General features: G+C 38.5%; 3 protein-coding genes and 1 pseudogene across 3 annotated transcripts in view; 1 reads left to right on the top strand and 3 right to left on the bottom strand.

Annotated features, from left to right (window-relative positions):
* The first annotated feature begins 1,946 nt into the window (after positions 1 to 1,946).
* Positions 1,947 to 8,653, top strand: LOC137742857 (choline transporter protein 1). Its single transcript, XM_068482802.2, has 10 exons — positions 1,947 to 2,367; positions 3,223 to 3,581; positions 3,797 to 3,942; positions 4,272 to 4,455; positions 4,993 to 5,066; positions 5,153 to 5,266; positions 6,102 to 6,458; positions 6,891 to 7,151; positions 7,800 to 8,027; positions 8,254 to 8,653. The coding sequence occupies exons 1-10, from the start codon at positions 2,183 to 2,185 to the stop codon at positions 8,464 to 8,466; spliced, it is 2,121 nt and encodes a 706-aa protein (XP_068338903.2). The 5' UTR covers positions 1,947 to 2,182; the 3' UTR covers positions 8,467 to 8,653.
* Positions 8,654 to 10,773: 2,120 nt separating this feature from the next.
* On the bottom strand, positions 10,774 to 13,961 carry LOC137742824 (uncharacterized). Its single transcript, XM_068482775.2, has one exon. It carries the CDS (start codon positions 13,817 to 13,819, stop codon positions 11,012 to 11,014), a length of 2,808 nt encoding a protein of 935 aa, XP_068338876.2. The 5' UTR covers positions 13,820 to 13,961; the 3' UTR covers positions 10,774 to 11,011.
* Positions 13,962 to 14,956: 995 nt separating this feature from the next.
* Positions 14,957 to 20,406, bottom strand: part of LOC137742823 (uncharacterized) — a 6,655-nt gene continuing 1,205 nt past the window's right edge. The window contains exon 1 of the mRNA XM_068482773.2: positions 14,957 to 20,406. This exon is cut by the window's right edge and continues 1,205 nt beyond it. Coding sequence (XP_068338874.2) covers positions 15,241 to 18,081 — 2,841 coding nt within the window. The 5' untranslated portion in view covers positions 18,082 to 20,406 and the 3' untranslated portion in view covers positions 14,957 to 15,240.
* LOC137742822 (uncharacterized) overlaps positions 20,055 to 20,406 on the bottom strand; it is a 9,636-nt pseudogene continuing 9,284 nt past the window's right edge.

The raw sequence follows: 20,406 nt of genomic DNA on the forward strand, positions 1-20,406 counted from the left end.
GAAGAAAGCTGCTGATGCAGTGCAACCGAGTCGTCAGAAAAAATGAAAGAAACCTCCTTTCGGTACAGTGAAGATAAATTGTGATGCGGCGTGGAATGCCAAGAGGGGGACTGGTGCTGTGGGGTGGGTGATTCGTGACTTCGCGGGATTGCTGAAGGCGGCGGGAGGTACGACTTTGATTCAAGCATCTAATGCTCAGATGGCTGAGGCGGTGGCGGTAAGGGATGCGCTAGGGGGTTGCAGGAGAGAGGGATTTACAAAGGTAATTATCGAGTTAGATGCTCAGGTTAGGAGCTTGTTCGTATGATTAATCGAAGAACGATTATTGATGCGCAACTGGAAGGTATTTTGCATGATATTTGGCACCTTGCAATTGGTATAGAATCCGTGGAGTTTGTGTTTTTTCATCGAGAAATCAACATAGTTGTTGCAACTTCCATGCAATTTGTAGGGAGAATTTTTATTTGGAATTGTATTGGTTCCGATTTTCTTTTTAATATTCTTGATGAAGATATAAACTTATCAATTAGATTTGATTGAATAAAATCTATCGTTTGATATAAAAAAATTTGGGGAATGTTGAAAGAGAAGAGGTTGGAGTAAAAGGCTACATGGTGATTCATATCGGGATATGAGCGAGGGAACAAGTCTAACGGCTGGCACAGTGAGAATAACGAGAAAATTTTCATTGTGATCGAAACACGGATGGTATATTACATGTTTTTATATAAATGATAAAATTTTTTATTTTTTAAGCTATTAAATTTTTAATATATATATTTTACTATTTGCATAATAACAGCTAATATATCATTCTGTGTTTCAATCATACTAAAAAAGATAATTTTTTTTTTTTTCATACTAAAAAATATCTCGAGAACTAGACTATGCCGAGGAGCACCGCAATCGCGCGCACATATTTCCTTGTCAGTGTCTCTGTCATAGTTTATTAAATTATTACCCGCTAAGCGGCGGAATTACTGGATTTAAATATAATCAAAATTCTAATTAGATTATTTATTAAAACTTAAATATAATAATATAAATATACTCACCCAAGCTGGCTTGGTTTTGTGCAGCGGCTAGGAGTAGTAGGAGCTGCTTAACTTTTAACGGCTCTTTATCTCTATGCTGCTTTTTCTTTTTCTGCTTTTTGACCAAATATAAAACAATGAAGAGTCACATATTAATGTTGAATCTCACTCCCACAAACTTTTTGAAATTTTAATTGGGAGAAATAGGCGTTGATTTATTTGCAAAAGTTGATGATTTTTTTTTTTGTTTAACATGTCAAACGGATGTTAGATGAAGATTAACATTTTAATGGTTAGCGATGAAAAGTAAATACATATTTAGATCTGTTTGAGATGAGGTATGGCTCATCCAAACTTCTAATGTTTAATCTTCTAGACAAAGACTTGTATGACACACTTACACTAATAGCAGGTCTGTTGTATCGTGTGCCACCCACCCTAACATTAACCTCACTCAATGAGTCTAACGCCGCATATGAAAAGGTTAATAGTAGAATGTCTTCATTAACTTTTGTTTAATAGACGCGTTAAAGTATTTTGTGAGGAGTATGATAAGCTACAATAGAATTAAGGAAGTGAAATTCACACATCTTTTTCTCTCTCTTTATACAGTGTTATTATTTGGTCATTAGATTTAAAGAATCAAAAGATAATTAATAAACATAAATGAACAGCGAAAATAATTTTTCTAGAATTTTATCTTACCAAATTGCAATCATATATGATAAATTAGAAACTTATCAATGTAGATTATCACACCACAAACTTAATTTTTTAGAACATTCATTTTTACACCGAAATTCTAAATTTAATTATCTTTCAATCGATATTCGATACGCATAAACATAAGAGACATTAGCAGCCAATGAGCCGTAGTGTAAGGCTATAAGCCGAGCACTCGACAAAACTAGAACGAAAGTGATATCTTTGTCTTAAAGTCGGAAAAAGAGAGGAAGAAAGAGAGAGGACTTCATTAAACAGTACTCCAAATCTTCAAAAACCCTCAGGGGACCTTCACACACTCCCAGCGACACTCCCTCCTCCTGCTGTCTTTTCATCTCTGTCTCTCCCTCGCTCTCATTGTTGAAGAAGTTTGACAGAGAGAAACAATCTCTCTGTGTCTGCGAGTGTGGTTTTCACTGAGAAAAATGAGGGGTCCTATGGGGGCAGTCATAGGGAGGTACCCCCCAAGTGATGGTAGTGCTCAAATGGGTTCAATCATTAGGCACAACAGGAAATGCAGGGATCTTGTCTTCCTCGTAATCTTCATAGCCTTCTGGGTTGCCATGATTGTTAACTCCAGCTTTGGATTCAACCAAGGAAACCCTTCAAGGTTAGAAACTTAGCCACACCCTTTCCTTTTTTTTTTTTTTTTTTTTTTTTGTTTGTTTGTTTGTTTTTTTGTGTTTTTGTGATTTTTAAGGTAAGAATCATCGGCTCTCGAATGGGTTCCTCTTTTAGCTCAGAAATACGAGGTATTGCAAAATGGGTATTTATATTTTTGGGGTTGTCTCCATATACACACTGTTACTTATCTGTTGGAATAAAATGAAACCAGAAATTGCTTTATTATTTGGGCTTGGTCCCCAATTGTCTTTTTATGTATTTATTTATTTATTTTTATGTTTAATGCACCAAGGAACTACCTTAAACATATGATGTTGTTTGGTGGTTGTCAGTTTTTAGCAACATTGGTATTTTTCTCAATTGGGTTTGTTCTTAGCAATAACATCTTTGTTGGGTTTTCAGTTTCCCTCTGTTTTCCTTTTCTAGAGAGCTTTTGCTGCTGGAGGGAATTTTGGCAAGAAGCTGAACATGAAAGATTGAGTTTGTGTAATTTGTGATTTGTTTGTAGAAAAACTAGGTGTCATTACTTTTTCGAAAGCGGAAATGCTAATTTAGTTTTGGTACATTTTCTTATGGCAATTTTCCTTCTTTATGTTTAGATAACCATTACCGTATCTTACTTGGTTTGGTCTTTCTTTTTGGATTTCGTGTAGTTTTTTGCAGTAGTTTTGTTTATATTTGGCTACATTGTATGTTTCCTATATGTTGGCTTCATTTTGCTACACTGAGGTTACATTTCTTTTTTGCATAGTTGAATTCTCTTTAGTTTTCCATTTCCTAGCAACTCAAGGCATGTTATAAAGGTTTCATCATGGTCATTAATGGTGTTGTGGTTTATTAGGCTCACTTATGGACTGGACTACAAAGGAAATGTTTGTGGTGACAAGCATGCAAAACCTGGTCTTAAGGAGCTGGAACTCAAATATTGGTTAAATCCTAACCAGGTTTACCTTAGTGGTTTAAAAGACAATCAATTCAAGTTGGCCAATGCTCGGAGTATATGCTTATTGGATTGCCCTATCCCATATGAAGATTCACTAAGTTGGGTGTGTGATTATCCTGATGGAGATATCCGTCTCTCAATGGATGATTGGATCGACAGGAATTATGATTATTATGAGTTCCTTACACCAGAATTGAGAAACACCTCTCTTCAACTTCAGGGTCCTTGTTACCCTGTCATATTTCCCAGTATAAATGGTAAATGAACTCACTTCCGTTAGGAATTATTGAACTTTTTCATGTTTTGGATTTATTGCTTGCATATGTGATGTTTGTTGTGTACAATGTACATGTGTTTACTGTTGGGAGAAAACTTTTGACATACAATGACGATCTGGAGTCCCTGTGTGCTTTCATTACCTGTATCTTTTATTCTTTCATTGTAACATTACTGCAAATTCTTCCGTGTACAGTTTATTGGACTTGCCAATTTATTGCTCGTCCCTCCAACGTATCTTTGACGCATTGGCAGCAAATGGGTGGAGTGAAAATCAATGAGGACATTATTATAGACAAATCTATTCACAAGGCCATCAATTCTCGGTCATCTGTCTTAAAGGTCAGGCAACGTTTGTTACTACTTTTACTTCTTTCTAACGAGTATAGTTCCTAAATTCTGTGAAAATGTATAAAGTTCTCCGCATTCGACTTTGTTTGCAATTGGCATACCAAATTAAAAAAGAATATAATTTGTGGCTAAAATTAGTTTTTGATATACCATGTTGCATTTTCATTTATAAAATTAATTTAGTAGTTTGGCTATTAGTGCTATTTTTGGTAGTTATCGCGAAAGAGCTATCTTCATTGACAGTACCTACGCGCATCTTTTTGTTAGTAGTACATTTACTGTTTTCATATTCTATAGCTCTAAAAGTTCATTGTTGACAGAGATACATGGCTGATATTGGAAAAGCATGGCCGGTGCTGATTGTTTGTGGAGGAATTTTGCCACTTTTTCTGTCAGTGATTTGGCTGCTTCTGATTCGTCATTTTGTTGCTGCAATGCCGTGGATTACAGTCGGTCTCTTTGACATTCTGATGATAGCAGTCACAATGTTCTTTTACTTAAAAGGTCAAGAGCTATCTCTCACTGTGCTTTATCCTCTTATTTGGTAAACCATGCTGTAAGGTTTAAAGTCGCAGTGACCTTGAGTCCTGCCTTCCTCACCCCTTCTCCCAGTTAGATCTTGTTCATGATTAGCTATCCATATTCATGTTGTTAGTTTGTTACAGATTTTGACAGTTCTTACATACGAAAAAGGTAGAGGGGAAGGGAAATTAGTATAGCTATGGTCATCAAACAGATTTTGTTGTGAACATGGGAAAGAATGTCTAGGACTGTGTTTTGTCAGTGTTAATAACTTTGTTCTCCATAATTTGGTATCGAAAAAGACTTTTCCGAGTTTTCATACAAGTGCATCTTTTTGTTTCCTCTTACTCAGCATTGTTGGGTCCTGTTTCATCATATACACTGATACTTGTTCGAACTCAAGCATGTTGCTTCACATATTCTAGTTGTCTACTTGTTTAGTTGAGTTTTATGCTTGTATGCGTGGATAATATTCAACAAAATACAATGATGAATTTTATTTTTCTTGCTTGGTTTTAGCCGGATGGATAGGAAATGATAGCATCTCCCCAATCATTGGTGAGCACGATCCATACATTCGCATAATTGGAAGGGTGTGTACCTTCATTAACTGAGCACTCCTAAACCTGGAAGCTGTCCGTATGTATCTTCAACTAACTCAATGGTTTCAATCTTTCAGGAATTACATCATCTCCGTGCTGTTGCTGTTATTATGACCTCTATTATGGTTGTTTCTGTCCTTACATCAATAGCTATAGTCCGCCGCATCCTTATGGCAACGTCTGTCCTCAAGGCAAGTCATGTCCAATTAATCATTTGAAATTATATGAACATATATATGGTGAAAAGTTGATGATACTTAAAGTCGTAGAGACCTTTTTGTTTGAAAACTGTTATGGTTTCTCTGATTTGAAAACTAAATACTCCAATTGGGTGGAGCTGCTCCAAGACGTTGTAGGTCATTTATTTAAAGTAAAAGTCTGATGCAGGATATTATGGGTATTAGCCCTTAAATTAGTTTAGACTAGTGTTTCCCTCTGAATATTTAGTTTTATGTTAAGAAGAAACATACAAAATGAAAGAAACATTATACAATGAATAATCAGCGACCTATATATACATTTAGACATTGATTAGGCATAAGATTTTTCTCATGGGTTGTGCTGCAAATCCACACTTGGAGTTGCATAAAGGTACTAACACTGGAAGCCCAAAGAATTTTCCACAAATCCATATTTATCTTTTGATGTCTTGAACTTGTTCAAGTTGTCAAATAAAGAAAAGTTATGATGGTCAGGAATTTGTATAAAGCAGAACTAAGAGTAGCTAATATGCATCAGAGGTTCTGTTGAGCCTTGTTTCCCATATTACAAAAAGACTTTATTAATTTCTGGAAGAATGCTGATTATTTAAGAAAGTGAAGTAATTACATATCATTTGTGCATATATTATTACCAAACTTTCACCGAAGCAAGTGCTGGTGTCGCCAGGAGCACACCCAACATGCGCACCCTTCCACATCTGGGAATACCAGCACTCACAACTTTGTTTAACATAATACCGAATAGTCTTCTTCATCAGAAGTTTTTACTTAACTTTAATGGCTCTACACATTAATCTGTATGCAGGTTGCTGCAAAGGTCATAGGAGAAGCTCAGGCGCTCATAATATTCCCAGTCATTCCATATACCATCCTTGCAATTTTCTACATGTTCTGGTTTTCAGCTGCTTTCCATCTGTTCAGTTCTGGTCAGGTTGTCCAGAATGACTGCAATTTGAACTGCTGTGCTTATGATCTTGTGTCAAAACGAGTGAACTGTGATCGTTGTTGCGGTTATAGCATTCATTACACTCCTCATATTGGAGTTGCCATCCTTTTCCACCTATTTGGGGGTTATTGGGCTACCCAGTTTTTCATAGCATGCTCTTCCACAGTTATTGCGGGTGCTGTTGCTTCTTATTATTGGGCTCGTGGTGAAACTTCAGTAAGTTACTAAGCTGTATGCATAGGTTACCACAAAGTTGCTCGTAGGTCTCTGTTATAGGTCTGGATTTCATCATTGTATTTGGATTGCAAGAATGAACAATATAGGTATATAAACATGAGACTGGGTGTTGAAGGCTAGGTTTATATTATAGCATCAAATAGTTTAGTAATATTCTTATTTCATAAAACATAAGGTTCCATCGTTAGGCGACATGCGTGCCTATGTCTGCATGTGCTTATATGTTGAATTTATGTTCGGGAACTGTCAGCCCAAACATAGGTAATATCTGCTGGAGTCTGAATATTTTGGGTCTTGTTTAGTAACTTCCAAATCAAGTTACCCGAGATTTTCTTTCTGAGGACTAGTTTTTTATTTCACCGTGTGCTAGTTTTTTTTTCCTTCAATTTCTCATTATCTTCTTCAATGCAGCCAGAAATTCCATTTCTTCCAGTCTTTGCCTCCATGAAACGCCTTGCACGCTATAACCTTGGGTCGGTTGCTCTCGGCTCCCTGATAGTGTCATTTGTGGAATCAATCCGCTTTATGCTTGAGTCAATTCGTCGCAGGCTAAAAGTGGCTGGAACCACACCCGATAACTGGTTTGGAAAGGCCGTGTACCATACTTCTAGATTTTTCCTGAGGTGTATTGAGTGGACAATCAAATCAGTCAATCGCAATGCCTACATTATGGTAATTTGACATAACTAGTACCCTTCATATTTTCATATATAGAGTTAATCATGTTTTTGTTCATATTCATTCATCCTAATATGGCGACTGCATGGAAGAGGAACTTATTTGTTGGCTTGAGAAGATTGTCAAATTCCTCAACCGGTTTCCTGTTTGACCAAGATGCTAGAAGCAGTGCCTATGGAACTACTTGGGACATCCATTCCTGAAGATTTTTTCATGATTGGATAATGTATCCCCAACATTGTTCTCAAGTCTGAAGCTTGTTTTGAGTACACAATGTCCGGGTTGTAGTGTGAGTTATATGCCATTATGGAACTCGTGTGTTGTTTAACATAACTGATTCTTGGCCACATGTAGTTGGAAGGGGTAAAAAATGAAGTAAAAACTCTGAGCAGCTTGAAAGAATAAAGACGCGAGAAGGAACATGAAGGCTACCAAGTAGACTTCACTCATTTTGTTGTAACCTACAGGCTATAGTACTACATTAGTGCTAAACACTAATGTAGTCCTTTACTTTCCTCTTTTTATGTGTTTATTTATTAGTTTTTGGTTCTCAAATCCCGGTGGCTGAGTTTGAACACCTTTTATTCTATATGGTTTGTTCATCTGATTTGTTTCTTGAAAATATGCTTGTTACTGTTGCAGATTGCTATAACGGGTAAAAGCTTCTGCAAGGCTTCTGCAATCGCAACAGATTTGATCATTAGTAACATTCTTCGGATAGGGAAGGTGAACGTGATTGGAGACATCATCCTATTCCTTGGAAAATTATGTGTTAGCCTCTCAACAGCCCTTTTCGCTTTCCTTATGTTGGATACCCACAAATACAAATCTGGCCACAACAAGATCACTTCTCCACTGTTTCCTGTGTTGGTATGTTTATGATCTAAGATAGTGCGTTTTGCGACTATTTTTCATTATCTGATGAAACTACTGAAATGAAAATTGGCTAGAGCAGGAAAGTGGATAAACAAACCTCTTTCACCGACGAAGCTTTCCTTGTATTATTCGCATAGTCTATGTTGAATGACATGAACCAGAGCACTCTGGTCGGGTAGAGTATGTTCCGTCATTAATCTGCTCTTATATGTTTGTGCAGGTTTGCTGGGCTCTCGGTTATGTGGTTGCCACTCTTTTCTTTGCTGTGGTGGAGATGTCAATCGATACCATCATTCTTTCATTCTGCCAGGATTCTGAAGAGCACCAAGGGACTGCCCAGTATGCTCCGCCACTTCTGATCGAAACTCTAAATGACCAAAACGAGATGCAGAGACTCACCCAAGGACCCCAGTCAAATAGCTCAGATGTATAATTTTACTTTCGCAATCTTTGCTTCTTGATGGAATCTGAGAATCTTTTTGTAAGGTGCTAAATCCTGCCTCCCAGTACTTATCCTAGTCCTTGAATTTTTGTGTTCTACCTGTATATATTCAAGTGTTAGGCGAAACCGAGAGGGAAAACGGGTGCCTTTATACAAGTTTAGAATATTTGTTGTTGCATTTGAGATATGTCACATCCCAACCCGGGGCGGATCACTTTCCGGGTCCGCTCCACCACCGTAGCACGATATTGTCCGCTTTGGGCTTACCATTCCCGATATTGTCCGCTTTGGGCTTACCATTCCCTTACGGTTTTGTTTTTGGGAACTCACGAGCAACTTCCCAGTGGGTCACCCATTATGGGATTGCTCTCGCGCGCTACTCGCTTAACTTCGGAGTTCCCATGGAACCCGAAGCCAGTGAGCTCCCAAAAGGCCTCATGCTAGGTAAGGATGAGAATATTTATTTAAGGATCACTTCTTTAGGCGATGTGGGATGTCACAAGATACATTTGAAAGAAATTATTGAAATTAGAGCAATTATGCAATACTACAAATCTCTTGTGAAATTATTGAAATTGTCTTGCATCCTTGCGAAGTTTTTCTTCCACCATTGCGAAGCTTTGTCCGATGCAAATCCGAGGACCTCGTCCGAGAGGGAAGTACATAAATTGTTCTTTGTTGCCTTCTAAACGCCTTCGAAAAACGTCTGCGGATTGAAGGTACATCACTTTGGCAATTACACTTCAGTAACTGTAGGGACCTCATATTCAGACAACGATCTCAACTTTTGAGGAAGAATTAAACGACCGCCAAACTTCTGCTTCAAGTAATGATGCCGGCAGGCAGTAGACGTCCACCAGGTATAATTACATCCCAAGCAAAGGAGTACAAATCTGCTGTGGGACTTGCATAAATGTAAGAATTTCTGGTGAGAAAAGCGGTGACTTCGAGCCCTGTAAAGATCGTATGCGTGCGGCAGCACTCGAATGAAAGTCTTTCCAATGTAGGATGAAACTGAGCGAGCCTTTTGGTTGGAATTGCAGAGCATGTCGAGCAGAATTTGAGACAGCAAAAAGCCATCCGAAACCAAGCCAGCATATGATTTCAAGGCAGGGAAGATCGTGATAATCTGAAAGTATCACATCGTTTTCAGCGGCACAGTGCCAAAATTCCTCCAGTCCATCAGTAGCGAAGCAGCTAAAGCCCCTACAGTATATACTAGTAAAGCCACAACGAACGCCTTCTTCTCCATGACCCGGGAACAATTGAATGGCAATGAACAGAATATGAGATGTGATCATAAGGTGGAGGAGGCGATGAAACAGGATAAGAGAAGCTATTAGAATGTGGTGGATAAAAGGAAAAGGCGGCAAAAACGAAGAACATGAGAAGCTTCGGCAATGAGTACCACAGCTTTAAAGAGGTGGTAGCAGAAGACAGGTGCTTTCTTCATGAACATTGGGAGAAAGAGTTATGCTCCGGACTGTGAAACCAAAGAGAAAAAGGACTTATGACTTGGTATTCATAGACAGCTAGAACAAAACCCAGGACTGTGAAACCAAAGCTGCATTCACGGGGGCAAAGAAATGGAAAATTGAGGAAATGATAAATGCACTTCAAAACAAGATTCTTATGCTCCGGATACTTTCGAACATGTAAGACGGACTGAAAATAACAGTTTCCAACAGCATCTTTGTGACCACTGAAGTAAGACAAAGGTAGCATCTATGGTTCCATATTGTAAATAGTAAATAAAAATTTATATTAGTGCCTAAGTGAATGAACTTTGCAGGAAGCAATCTGAGGGGTGAGGACGAGGGCCCTTGTCAGTGAAGCTACAGCCCTTGGCCATGCCCGGAGGGTTGCACTGAGGCAGAGACGAACACAAAGACCTTGCTACAGGAAGAAAGTTCTTAACCAATGAAGGTACAAGCTCCTTTACTCCATCTTTTTTATTACGGACAGTTTTGATGATTATTTAGAGGAACTTTTGTGTTGTCTAAAATTGCATCATATCTGCATATATAGGTTTTAGATCAGTTGGTTCAAATCTCTTTCCCGTTAAGAGTATATTAGAATACCGTTATATAAATGAGAGAAAAAAGTGAACAAAATTACCACTATTTAGAAAGGATGCAAAGAACTCTATGGAACGCTGCTGGTTCTGCAACTATTCTGCAGATTATTCTAAGCACTCTAAACTTCCGCTTCTTTCCTATCCATGTCTTTCACATTTTTCTTGCTAGTTTTCATTTTGTTTTCTTATCGAAAATCTCTAGAATGTGTGCAGAAACACAGTTGAACAACAATTGAGTACTAAGTTTTATTGTATCCTCGAGACATATTTGCATTAACCTATCACACACCGATTTCACTCTCGTGACAGAAGCACATATTGTTTGTTATCTTAAAGAAAAGAAAAATGGAAGTGCACACATGATAGCTTACAAGTTCAACACATTACAAACGGAAAGCAAGATAAAAATAAGAAAAGCTAAAACTTGATACATACTAGTAAAAACGAGAGAAGATTAAATTACCCTTCAGTAGCAGTAGGGACCTTCTCATATTCACCCAACTCTATCAACTTTTGGGGGAGAATGCAACGGCCCCCAAACTTCTGCTGCAAGAAAATGACACCAGCAAACACTAAACCCCCAAAAGGAATTATGACATCACAAGCAGTGGAGTAAAAATCTGTTGCAGGGCTTGCATACAGGTACGACTCATTAAATTGGTGATGAGCAAAGTTGCGAGCCCTGTAAAGATCGTATGCATGTGGCAGCGCTCGAACAAAAGTTGTTCCTACATAGAACGAAATGGTTAGAGCATTTTCCTTTGATTTGCAGAACATGTTGAGCACAATTTGAGGCAGCAAAAAGCCGTCCAAAACCAAACCAGCATAAGATTTGAAGGCAATGCTAAAAATTGAGTGCTCCGCATAATAGCTCTTCTTCCAAATATGTTCATGCAGAAGCAAAGCTGTGAAAGCCCCTGCAACGTATAGTAGTAAGGCCACAAAGAGTGTCTTTTTCTCCATGAGCCAGAGCTTGTTGCGATTTCCATTTTTTGATCTTGCTGACCAAGTTAGCTGCAGAAGACGGATTTGCAGCAAGAACGCTACCATTGTTATCACCCTCACAATTACCTCATTAACTTCAAGCCATCCTCCGGTTCCAAGGAACACATTTTGGCGGTTGGTGCTACTCATGAATATGGCTTCGAAGTTTAGCATAAGTGGTATCATGTAGCCAAGACTTAGAATTAGTAGCATGAAAATGGAAATGGAGGGAAGAACATCTGGATACTTTTTCACATGGAAGAGTTGTCGTGCCACAAAGAAGCACGCCAGCGTGGTGGATATAAGAACCAATATGATCTCCACATCCATCCTCCAAATGGACCGCCTTTCTTTGAAGAGGGTGAAGGAAGCTGAGGTTAAAACCCAAGTTTCAAAATGAAGAGGGTCTGACGTTTCTCGTGTGCTTTTTATGCTGCCCTTGATGAATCCCGAATTGTTGGTTGGATATGTTGGAGGGAACAGAAAATTGACAGCAATTTCGCAATCTACAGAATCATTTGTTGGCTGCTGACCCTTTGAGACCAGTTTTCTGCAGCCTATCATGCACAGGCTGCCTTCGGTTTCATCATAGATACCTTCGGCAAAGATCTGCATTTCATTTAAAACTGATGTATTTCCAAACTTTGCATCAGATAGCCGGTGGATGCTTATTTTGTAGCTAATATTGTACGGATCGCTGTGGTTGAAGCTGTATCTCACAGGAGAGCTGTCAGGAGCTACAGATTCAGATTCAGATTCAGTGCTTGCCGTCGAATTCACATCTTGCATCGAATACCAATACGCCTGATAAAATTGATTGCCAACAGAAATCGGGACAGAATTACCCCACGCAGCTTGTCGTTTAGAATTCTTAGCTGACATATCAAAACTCATGTCATAAGAAAACGGACTTGGGTATACGTTGGTCTTGTGATGAGCAGTCTTCTTTTTTGGGCACAAATTGCTTACTTGTTTGGTTTTGGTGTACTCATACTTCACACCAGGAATCAGAACCCTTCCAATGTCATCCTGAGGACTTTCGAACATGATCTTCTCAAAGTAACCCGACTCTGTCACACTTTTGTTGCTCCAAATCTCCCCTGCCATGCTACTTGTCTTTCCGATTGTCCATACTGCAGGAAACCTCAAGGTAATTCTTGTTGAACAATCACCAACACGAGTATTGTTCCAAGAACCTGCTGCATCCAAGAATCGGCACGCAACACAAGACAGCTGATTTTTCTCTGCATCCCATGAGCCTTCTCCAGTCAAAGTTGTATTGGGATCGAATGGCCTTCGATACCAGACGTTGCTGCTGTCTACAAATTCCACCAGAAATCTCAACCTTTTCGCATCTTTCAGACACTCGATAGGCTTCAACGAAACAACACGAGCCAAACCAGATGCGATCAAAGGAGTGCAGTTCTTGGCAGGAGAGCACCGGCTTGAGTATTTGAGATCAAATGCATGATTTCGCACTTCTCTTGAGAGTACAGAACAAAATCTCTTTATATTCAAGGAACTTGTGGGATTGGAATTATCACTTCCACCAGAAGTACTTCTGTTTTCAGAACTATTTGAAATCAGAGTGTACTGGTAGTTCATACCAGGAAGCATCAAAATAGAGATAGGTTCAAAATAATCTGGATCATTCTTGGAACTGATCATGTTCCCCAAAGTTCCGCGAATCAAACTCGTGACACTAGTGGAATTCATGAAGTTGTAGAGCTTAAAAATAGGATGAATGTTGAGCGAATAACTTCGTCCTTTTGAGTTACCATAACCGGAACCAACCATACAAATCTTCCCGGAAGATTGTAACCAGAACCCACCAAGTTTAAAACGTATTGATCTTCTTGGACGAGGAACTGATCCAGATGAGAAACTGTTCCTTGTGGTGGAAGAATTCCCCACAAAGTAATATGTACCCGGAAATAGTAAAGTCCCTTGAATCTTGATCAAGCCTGGAACATCAGTTTCTCTAGTCTTCAAGATAAAGAATTGAACAGATTTTTCACTATGATTATACGATGAGATAGGACTTAGAATGCCACTGCCACCGCCACCGGTGTAGTAACCTGTGAGGAGGTGTGCGTAGGGCGGTCCTAGCGCAAAACCTTTCGGGAAAGATTGGGGAACAAATGAAGCACAGTGATCAGCGTAAGCGGTTTGGTGATCGTATTTAGAGGAAGCTGCAGAAGAGGTGGTGAAGAAAAGAAAGACGAACATAAGAAGATTCGGTAAAAAGATGATCATGGAGATAGCCATGGATTCTTTGGTCATGGACTAGATAAGTGGATTTCGAGAAAGATGATCAAGGAGACGATATTTTTATGCAGTACTAGTAGTACCAGGTCAACCATTAGCATTGGGATAGTCCTCTAGCGGTCCTACTGCTATGTAAGGAAGGACACTGTGAGGCCTGCAATCTGCATTGGAGTTGGCTTCAGTTGAATGTCCCATTTTCTTATTGAACAGTACAAATACTTTGACAGTTAAGTCGAAAAAATAAACAATATAATCAATTTTTAATGGAAAAAAATTTGGAATTAGAAGAAATAAAAGATAATTATTGATGCTGTAAACTTGACAATTTCCACCCTTGCACACCTCCACTTGGTGTATAATATTCAAAAGTTGAATTGCAAACTTCAGATATATTGTTTTATGATATTTCCTATGAAGCTAACTTTGTCGCAGACGCGTTTGCTAGTGTGGGTCAGTTGTTTTTTTAGTATGGTTTGGTGAGAAACTTTTCCTACTGAGGCGAGACAACAAAGTGATGAAGAAATGAGTAACAAAAAGTTAGATAAGACTGCATAAAAATACATTTACATATGACCATTACGGGGCATATGAAAAGAACTTACAAATGACTATTTGGAAGATGTCATTTACAAATTTCTTTTACATATTTTCATAATGCTCATGTGGTGCATTGCTAATTCCTCTTATTTAATTTTTTGTGATCTATTTAATTCACCATTAATTATCTCAAAACGGCTTTGGAATTTGAAATTTCTTCATCTAAACGTACCCTTAACGTTCCGACTCATTTCCTCCTCATGCAATTGGTTGTAAACATACTAGTAGGCGAAAAAATTGTCATAAAGAAAAATAAATAAAAATTATGACCATAACAAAGTTACTACATCATCAATTTGACAAAGTATTAGACCGTCAAGAAGATGAAAGACATCAAGATAAAAACAAAAATGAAAAACAGATTAAAGATAGAGATTGATGCGATTCCAAAAATCCAAGATACAATTTGCAAAAGTTAAAACCCTACGGCCCATTTTAAAAAGATAATTTTAACGAAAAGTTTTCGGTACTATTCACTTTAACGAAAAATCACATTTTTACACTAAAAAGTCAATCCTGGTACTATTCACTTTACCCTTTATTTTGTGCTTATAGTTAAAACTCAAAGTTTTGAAACTTTTTTCATTAGTTTTCCTTTTTAAAAATTGCCTAACATTCAAAATTTATTCCAAGCATTACAACTGAGGTGTTCGACAAAATCGAAAAAAGAAATAAAGAAATAAAAAGCAAAACCATACAACTTTTCTTTCTTTTCTGAACTCCTCCTACATGCTTAAAAATCCAAAACAAAGAACATGTCCAATCCTCTCTACAGTCTGCATTCACTGTAACAGAAACCTCCACCGATAACGGAGGGCTACACCTGGTCACTTTGCTCATTACCCTTCAGTTTCAGCGACCGTCGGAACCTTCTCATATGCAACAAAATCTCTCAACTTTGGAGGAAGAACGCAAAGACCCCCAAACTTCTGCTGCAAGGAAATGATGCCGGCAAACAGCAGACCTCCGAACGGAATAAGGACATCCCAAGCAGTGGAGTAAAAGTCTACAGCAGAACCTGCATAAATGTGGGAATGATTCCATTGGCGAAGAGCAGAGTTGTGAGCCCTGAGCAGATCATATGCATGTGGCAGACCTCGAACAAAAGTTGTTCCGATGTAGAACCAAACAGACAGAGCCTTTTCCTTCGATTCACAGAACATGTTGAGCAGTATCTGAGGTAGCAGAAAACCATCCATCACTAAACCGGCATAAGACTTCAAGGCAGTACCCAAAATTGAATGGTCCGGATAGGAAGTTGCGGCGCTAATTTTGTGGCTTTTGGTCCAATTCTGTCTATGAAGAAGGAAAGCAGCTAAAGCCCCTGCAGCATATACAGGTAAAACCACAAAGAGAGATTTCCTTTCCTTGAGCCAGAGCTCCTTTCGGGTTCCATTTTGTGATCTTTCTGCCAATGTTAGCTGCAGAAGACGGATTTGCAACAAAAAAGCAACCATTGTTACCACTCTTACAATTTCCTCGTTAGCTTCAAGCCATCCACCGCCTCCAAGGAGCACATGTTGAACGTTGGTGTTATTCGCGAACATGGCTTTCAAGTTTAGCATAAGAGGTATCATGTAGCCCAGACTTAGAATTAGTAGCATGAAAGTGGAAATGGAGGGAAGCACATCGGGATGTTTTTTCACATGGAAGAGTTGTAATGCCACAAATACACATGCAAGTGTGGTGGATATCAGAACCAAGGTAATCTCCGCATCCATCCTCCAAATGGATCGCTCTGCTACAACTACAGTAATAGAATCTGAAGACAAACCCCAACTTCCGAAATGAAGAGGATCGGACTCTTTCCGTGTGCTTTCAATGCTGCCCTTGATAACATCTGCATTCTTTTTGTTTGTTGGAGGGAACTGAAATTTGACAAGAATCTCACAATCTACAGAATCATCTGCTTCTTGTTGACTGTCTGGGCCCAGATTTCGGCATCCTACCATACACAGGGATCCATCAGTAGGATCGTAGATCCCTTCAGCATAAATTATCACTTCACTTGAATTTGAAGATCTTTTCAGTTTAGAAATTACATTTCCCAACGGATTGAAATTGATGCTTATTTGGTAGCTGATATTGACAGGGATGTCGTTGTAGCTGTAGCTCACAGGAGGTACAAAGCGTTCCCTGCTTGCACCATTTAAATATCCATAACGATGGTAAAACCTGTTTCCGATGGAGACAGGAGCAGCACTGCCCCATGCAACCTCCCCTTCGTATTTGACTTGCATGCCAAATCGCATGTCATAAGAAAGCGGTTTTGGATATTTGTAGGTCTTGCGATGAGCAGCCTTCTTTCTCGGGCACATCTTGGTTACTTTGTCAAGTTTAGTATACTCATATTTCAAGCCTGGAGGTAGAAACCTTCCAATATAATTCTGAGGACTTTCAAATGCGATGCTTTCAAAGTAACCCAACTCTGTCGCATTTTTGTTGCTCCAAATATGGCCCACAGTGCTACTTGTCTTTCCGATCGTCCATATTGCAGGAAACCTCAAGCTCAATCTTGTTGAACAATCATCCACATGAGTACTATTAGTGATAGAATCTGTTGCATTCAAGATTCGACAAGCAACAACACATAGCTGATTGTTCTTTGCATCCCATGACGCTTCCCCAACCAATGTTGTATTGGGATAAAAGGGCCTCCGGTACCAGGGATTGCTACTGTCTCCAAATTCGACTTGAACTCTCATCCTTTTTGTGTTCTCCGAACACTCAATAGCCTTCAACGACACAATGTGAGGTAAATCAGAAGCAGCAACCGGAGAGCAGTTCTTTGCAGAAAGGCAATGACTTGAGTATTTGAGCTCAAACTCATGTCTTCTTACTCTTGAAAGTACTGAACAAACTGGCTCTATCGGCAAAGAACTCAGGTGAATATTTCTTCCACCAGAACAACTGTTATCAGATTTATTTGACACCAAAGAGTACTCATAATTTATACGAGGAATTATCAAAATTGAGACTGGTTCAAAATACCGTGGATTGCTCTTAAATTTCATCGAGCTCTCGAAGGTTCCACTAATCAAACTAGTAACATTAGTGGAATTCATGACATTATAAAGCTTAAGAACAGCAGGATAATAAAGCCAACGACCATGTCCCAAGTAATTAGAACTTGATCCAACCATGCAAATCTTCCCAGAAGATTCTGACCAGAATCCACTTAGTTTAAAACTTACCGAACTTGGTCGATGACTTTTTGAGACATTTCCCACATAGTAAGACACACTGCTTCTTGGAAATAGAAGACTTCCTTCAATCGTGAACAAGCCTGGTACATAAGTGGTTTGAACACTCCAGAAGTTGAACTGAATTGAATCTTCGGGCTCGTGAAAAGGCAGAAATGATGATTTTTGACCGAGAATTCCACTTCCACCAGTGTAGTAACCTGTATGGCGGTTGAGGATTTGAGAACCTACATATATTCTTGGTTTTGACCAGCGAACAATTGAATCACAGTGATCAGTATAAGAGCTTTGATCATAAGGTGGAGAAGCCGATGAAACTGGATAAGAGAAGTGATTAGAAGGTGGTGGATAAGACGATGAAATGGAGGGAAAAGAAAGGGCGGCAAAAACAAAGAAGAACATGAGAAGCTTTGGCAATGAGTACCACATCTTCAAAGAGGTGGTAGCAGAAGACAGGTGTTTCTTCTTCATGATCATTGGGAGAAAGATGAACAAGAAGAAGAACGAAAAGAAATTCAATGTGAAAGTGCTGGAATGTTTCGATTGTTTTATGCACTTTCCATAGTCTGTATTCTACTGTCAAATACGGATTATATATCAAATTCGTTGTCGTGACAATTTCAAAGAGAGAAAGGAGCTGATTACTTTGTTTTAACAGACAACCAGAACAAACCAAACCTAGGACTGTGAAATCAAAGCTACATTTTGCTTTTGTGAATACCTAAGAGGACAAAAAGGACAAAGAAGTTGAAAATTGAGGAAATGATAAATGCACGCCAAAACAAGATTCTTATGCTCCGAATAGTTTCGACCATGAAATGAAAGACGATATGGAACTAGTTTTGGTGTGCAAATAACAGTTTCCGACATCTACACTTATGGGCTTAGGGGTTAGAACCATATTTTGGCCTGGTGGGCCCTAACATGATTCTCTTAAGGCTTTTCCTCAACTGGGTTATGTGCTTTTCTCTTTGAAATAGATAAAAAAACAATGCATGCACTCAAGGTTTTGTTCGGAGTCTTTTTTGAGTTTCAGAACTTTCCCCTGGCTTTCTAATTATTTAACTGGATTATTGCTTACCAATTTCCTTTGAGATTTGTGCGTGTGTATTTGTTAATGCTCTGTTTCTTAGTTTGTTCAGGAGAAATTTTTTATTGTGACCGGAACACGGGTACACCACGTGTTTTTATATAAATGGTGGAAAATTTTATTTTTTAAGTTATTAACATTTTAACACACATATCCTATCATTTGTATAATAACACGTATTATACCACTCCGTATACTAGTCACATTGAAAAATTTTACAGGAAATGGAAATGCTCTCTGCATCTTCTTGGCAACCACGTATGCTCTCTCTCTCTCTCAAATTCTTTCATTTGGGGCCTAAAGGTGATGCTTTTTTGCCAAAAATATCATTTTGTTTATGATGCACATTCTGCATAGTTCAAAAAGCAATCTCTCTCTCTCTCTCTCTCTCTCTCTCTCTCTCTCTCTTTGTGGCTAAAATCATGACTTTTGTTTCATAAATTTGTTTTTGTTACATGGGGTTATGTTTATCTTTCAGATAATCAAAAAGCTTGAATCTTTACTAGGTTTCTTTAAATTTCTTTGAATTCTACTTAGTAATTTGGTTTAGAAATGTGCAGAATTACATTTAAGAGGATCATAAGGAAGAGAAGCACAGATCAGTTCACTGCTCTCTCGCTCTCTCGCTCTCTCTCTCTCTCTCTCCCCTCTCTGTTGTGTATAGCCTAATCAGAACTGTGTGTTCTCTTTCTTAATGAGGCTTTTGTTTTGAGTTTTATATATCTTAGTTTCAAACAACCGTATATGGTTTCATTCATATGCTTTTGTTTCAATGTTTTCTCTTTTACATACGCTATCATTTTGACTTCATTTTTTGGTATATTATTTTGTTTGGGTGAGAAGTTGGACGTCGTCTTCATTTGAAAACAACAAATCCTCTTTTCCATGGTGATCAGCGCAAAGAGAATCAACATACTTGAACGTAACCTTTTGAGTTTTATGTAATTACTGAGACAATGGTCATATTAGTTGTCTTTGAAATCCGCCCCTTTGATTGTATACGTTCTTATAGCATGCATATCCATATATAGCAAGCAAAGTTTCACTTTATTAGTTCTTAGGTATTAGACCGTTTTTTTAGTTACTTTCAGTGGAAATTATTCATGCATGTTATGGATAATGGTTTCAAAACCACAGCAAAGAGCGGGCAAATTTTCTAGTGTAACCTAAATTACAAGATCTTCGTGACAACTGAAGTATGACAAAGGTAGCAACTATGGTTTAGGCTAGCTTACTACAACAATCTGCCCACCTGCCTCCTTGCGCCCAAGTTTGAATTGTGCTCTCCAGATATTGGGTTTGTACAAGCGGAAATGGGAGAGGAAAATCGAACTTAGGACATTGGGTACTAGTGTGAATGCTATTTCTGAGTTCCATTTTCTAATCTTTCTGACCAGGTTAGCTGCAGAAGATGAATTTGCAGCAAGAAAGCTACCATTGTTATTACTCTTACAATAACCTCGTTAACTTCAAGCCATCCATCGATTCCAAGGAACACATGTTGGCGGCTGGTGGTGTTCGTGAACAGGTATCATGTATCCGGAAGTTAGAATTAGTACCATGAAAATGGAAATGGAGGGCAGGAGTGGCGGACCAAGATTCTCAAATCGGGTGGTTCTTGGAGGTCGTATGAATTTATAATGAATTTTGAAAAGAAATAAGGTGACAAACATATGGTATAAAAGGTACTAGGTGAATAATACATTCTTATT

Source organism: Pyrus communis, chromosome 11, assembly GCF_041283825.1.
Source record: "Pyrus communis isolate YQ-2024b chromosome 11, ASM4128382v1, whole genome shotgun sequence".
In the NCBI taxonomy this organism is placed as follows: Eukaryota; Viridiplantae; Streptophyta; class Magnoliopsida; order Rosales; family Rosaceae; genus Pyrus; species Pyrus communis.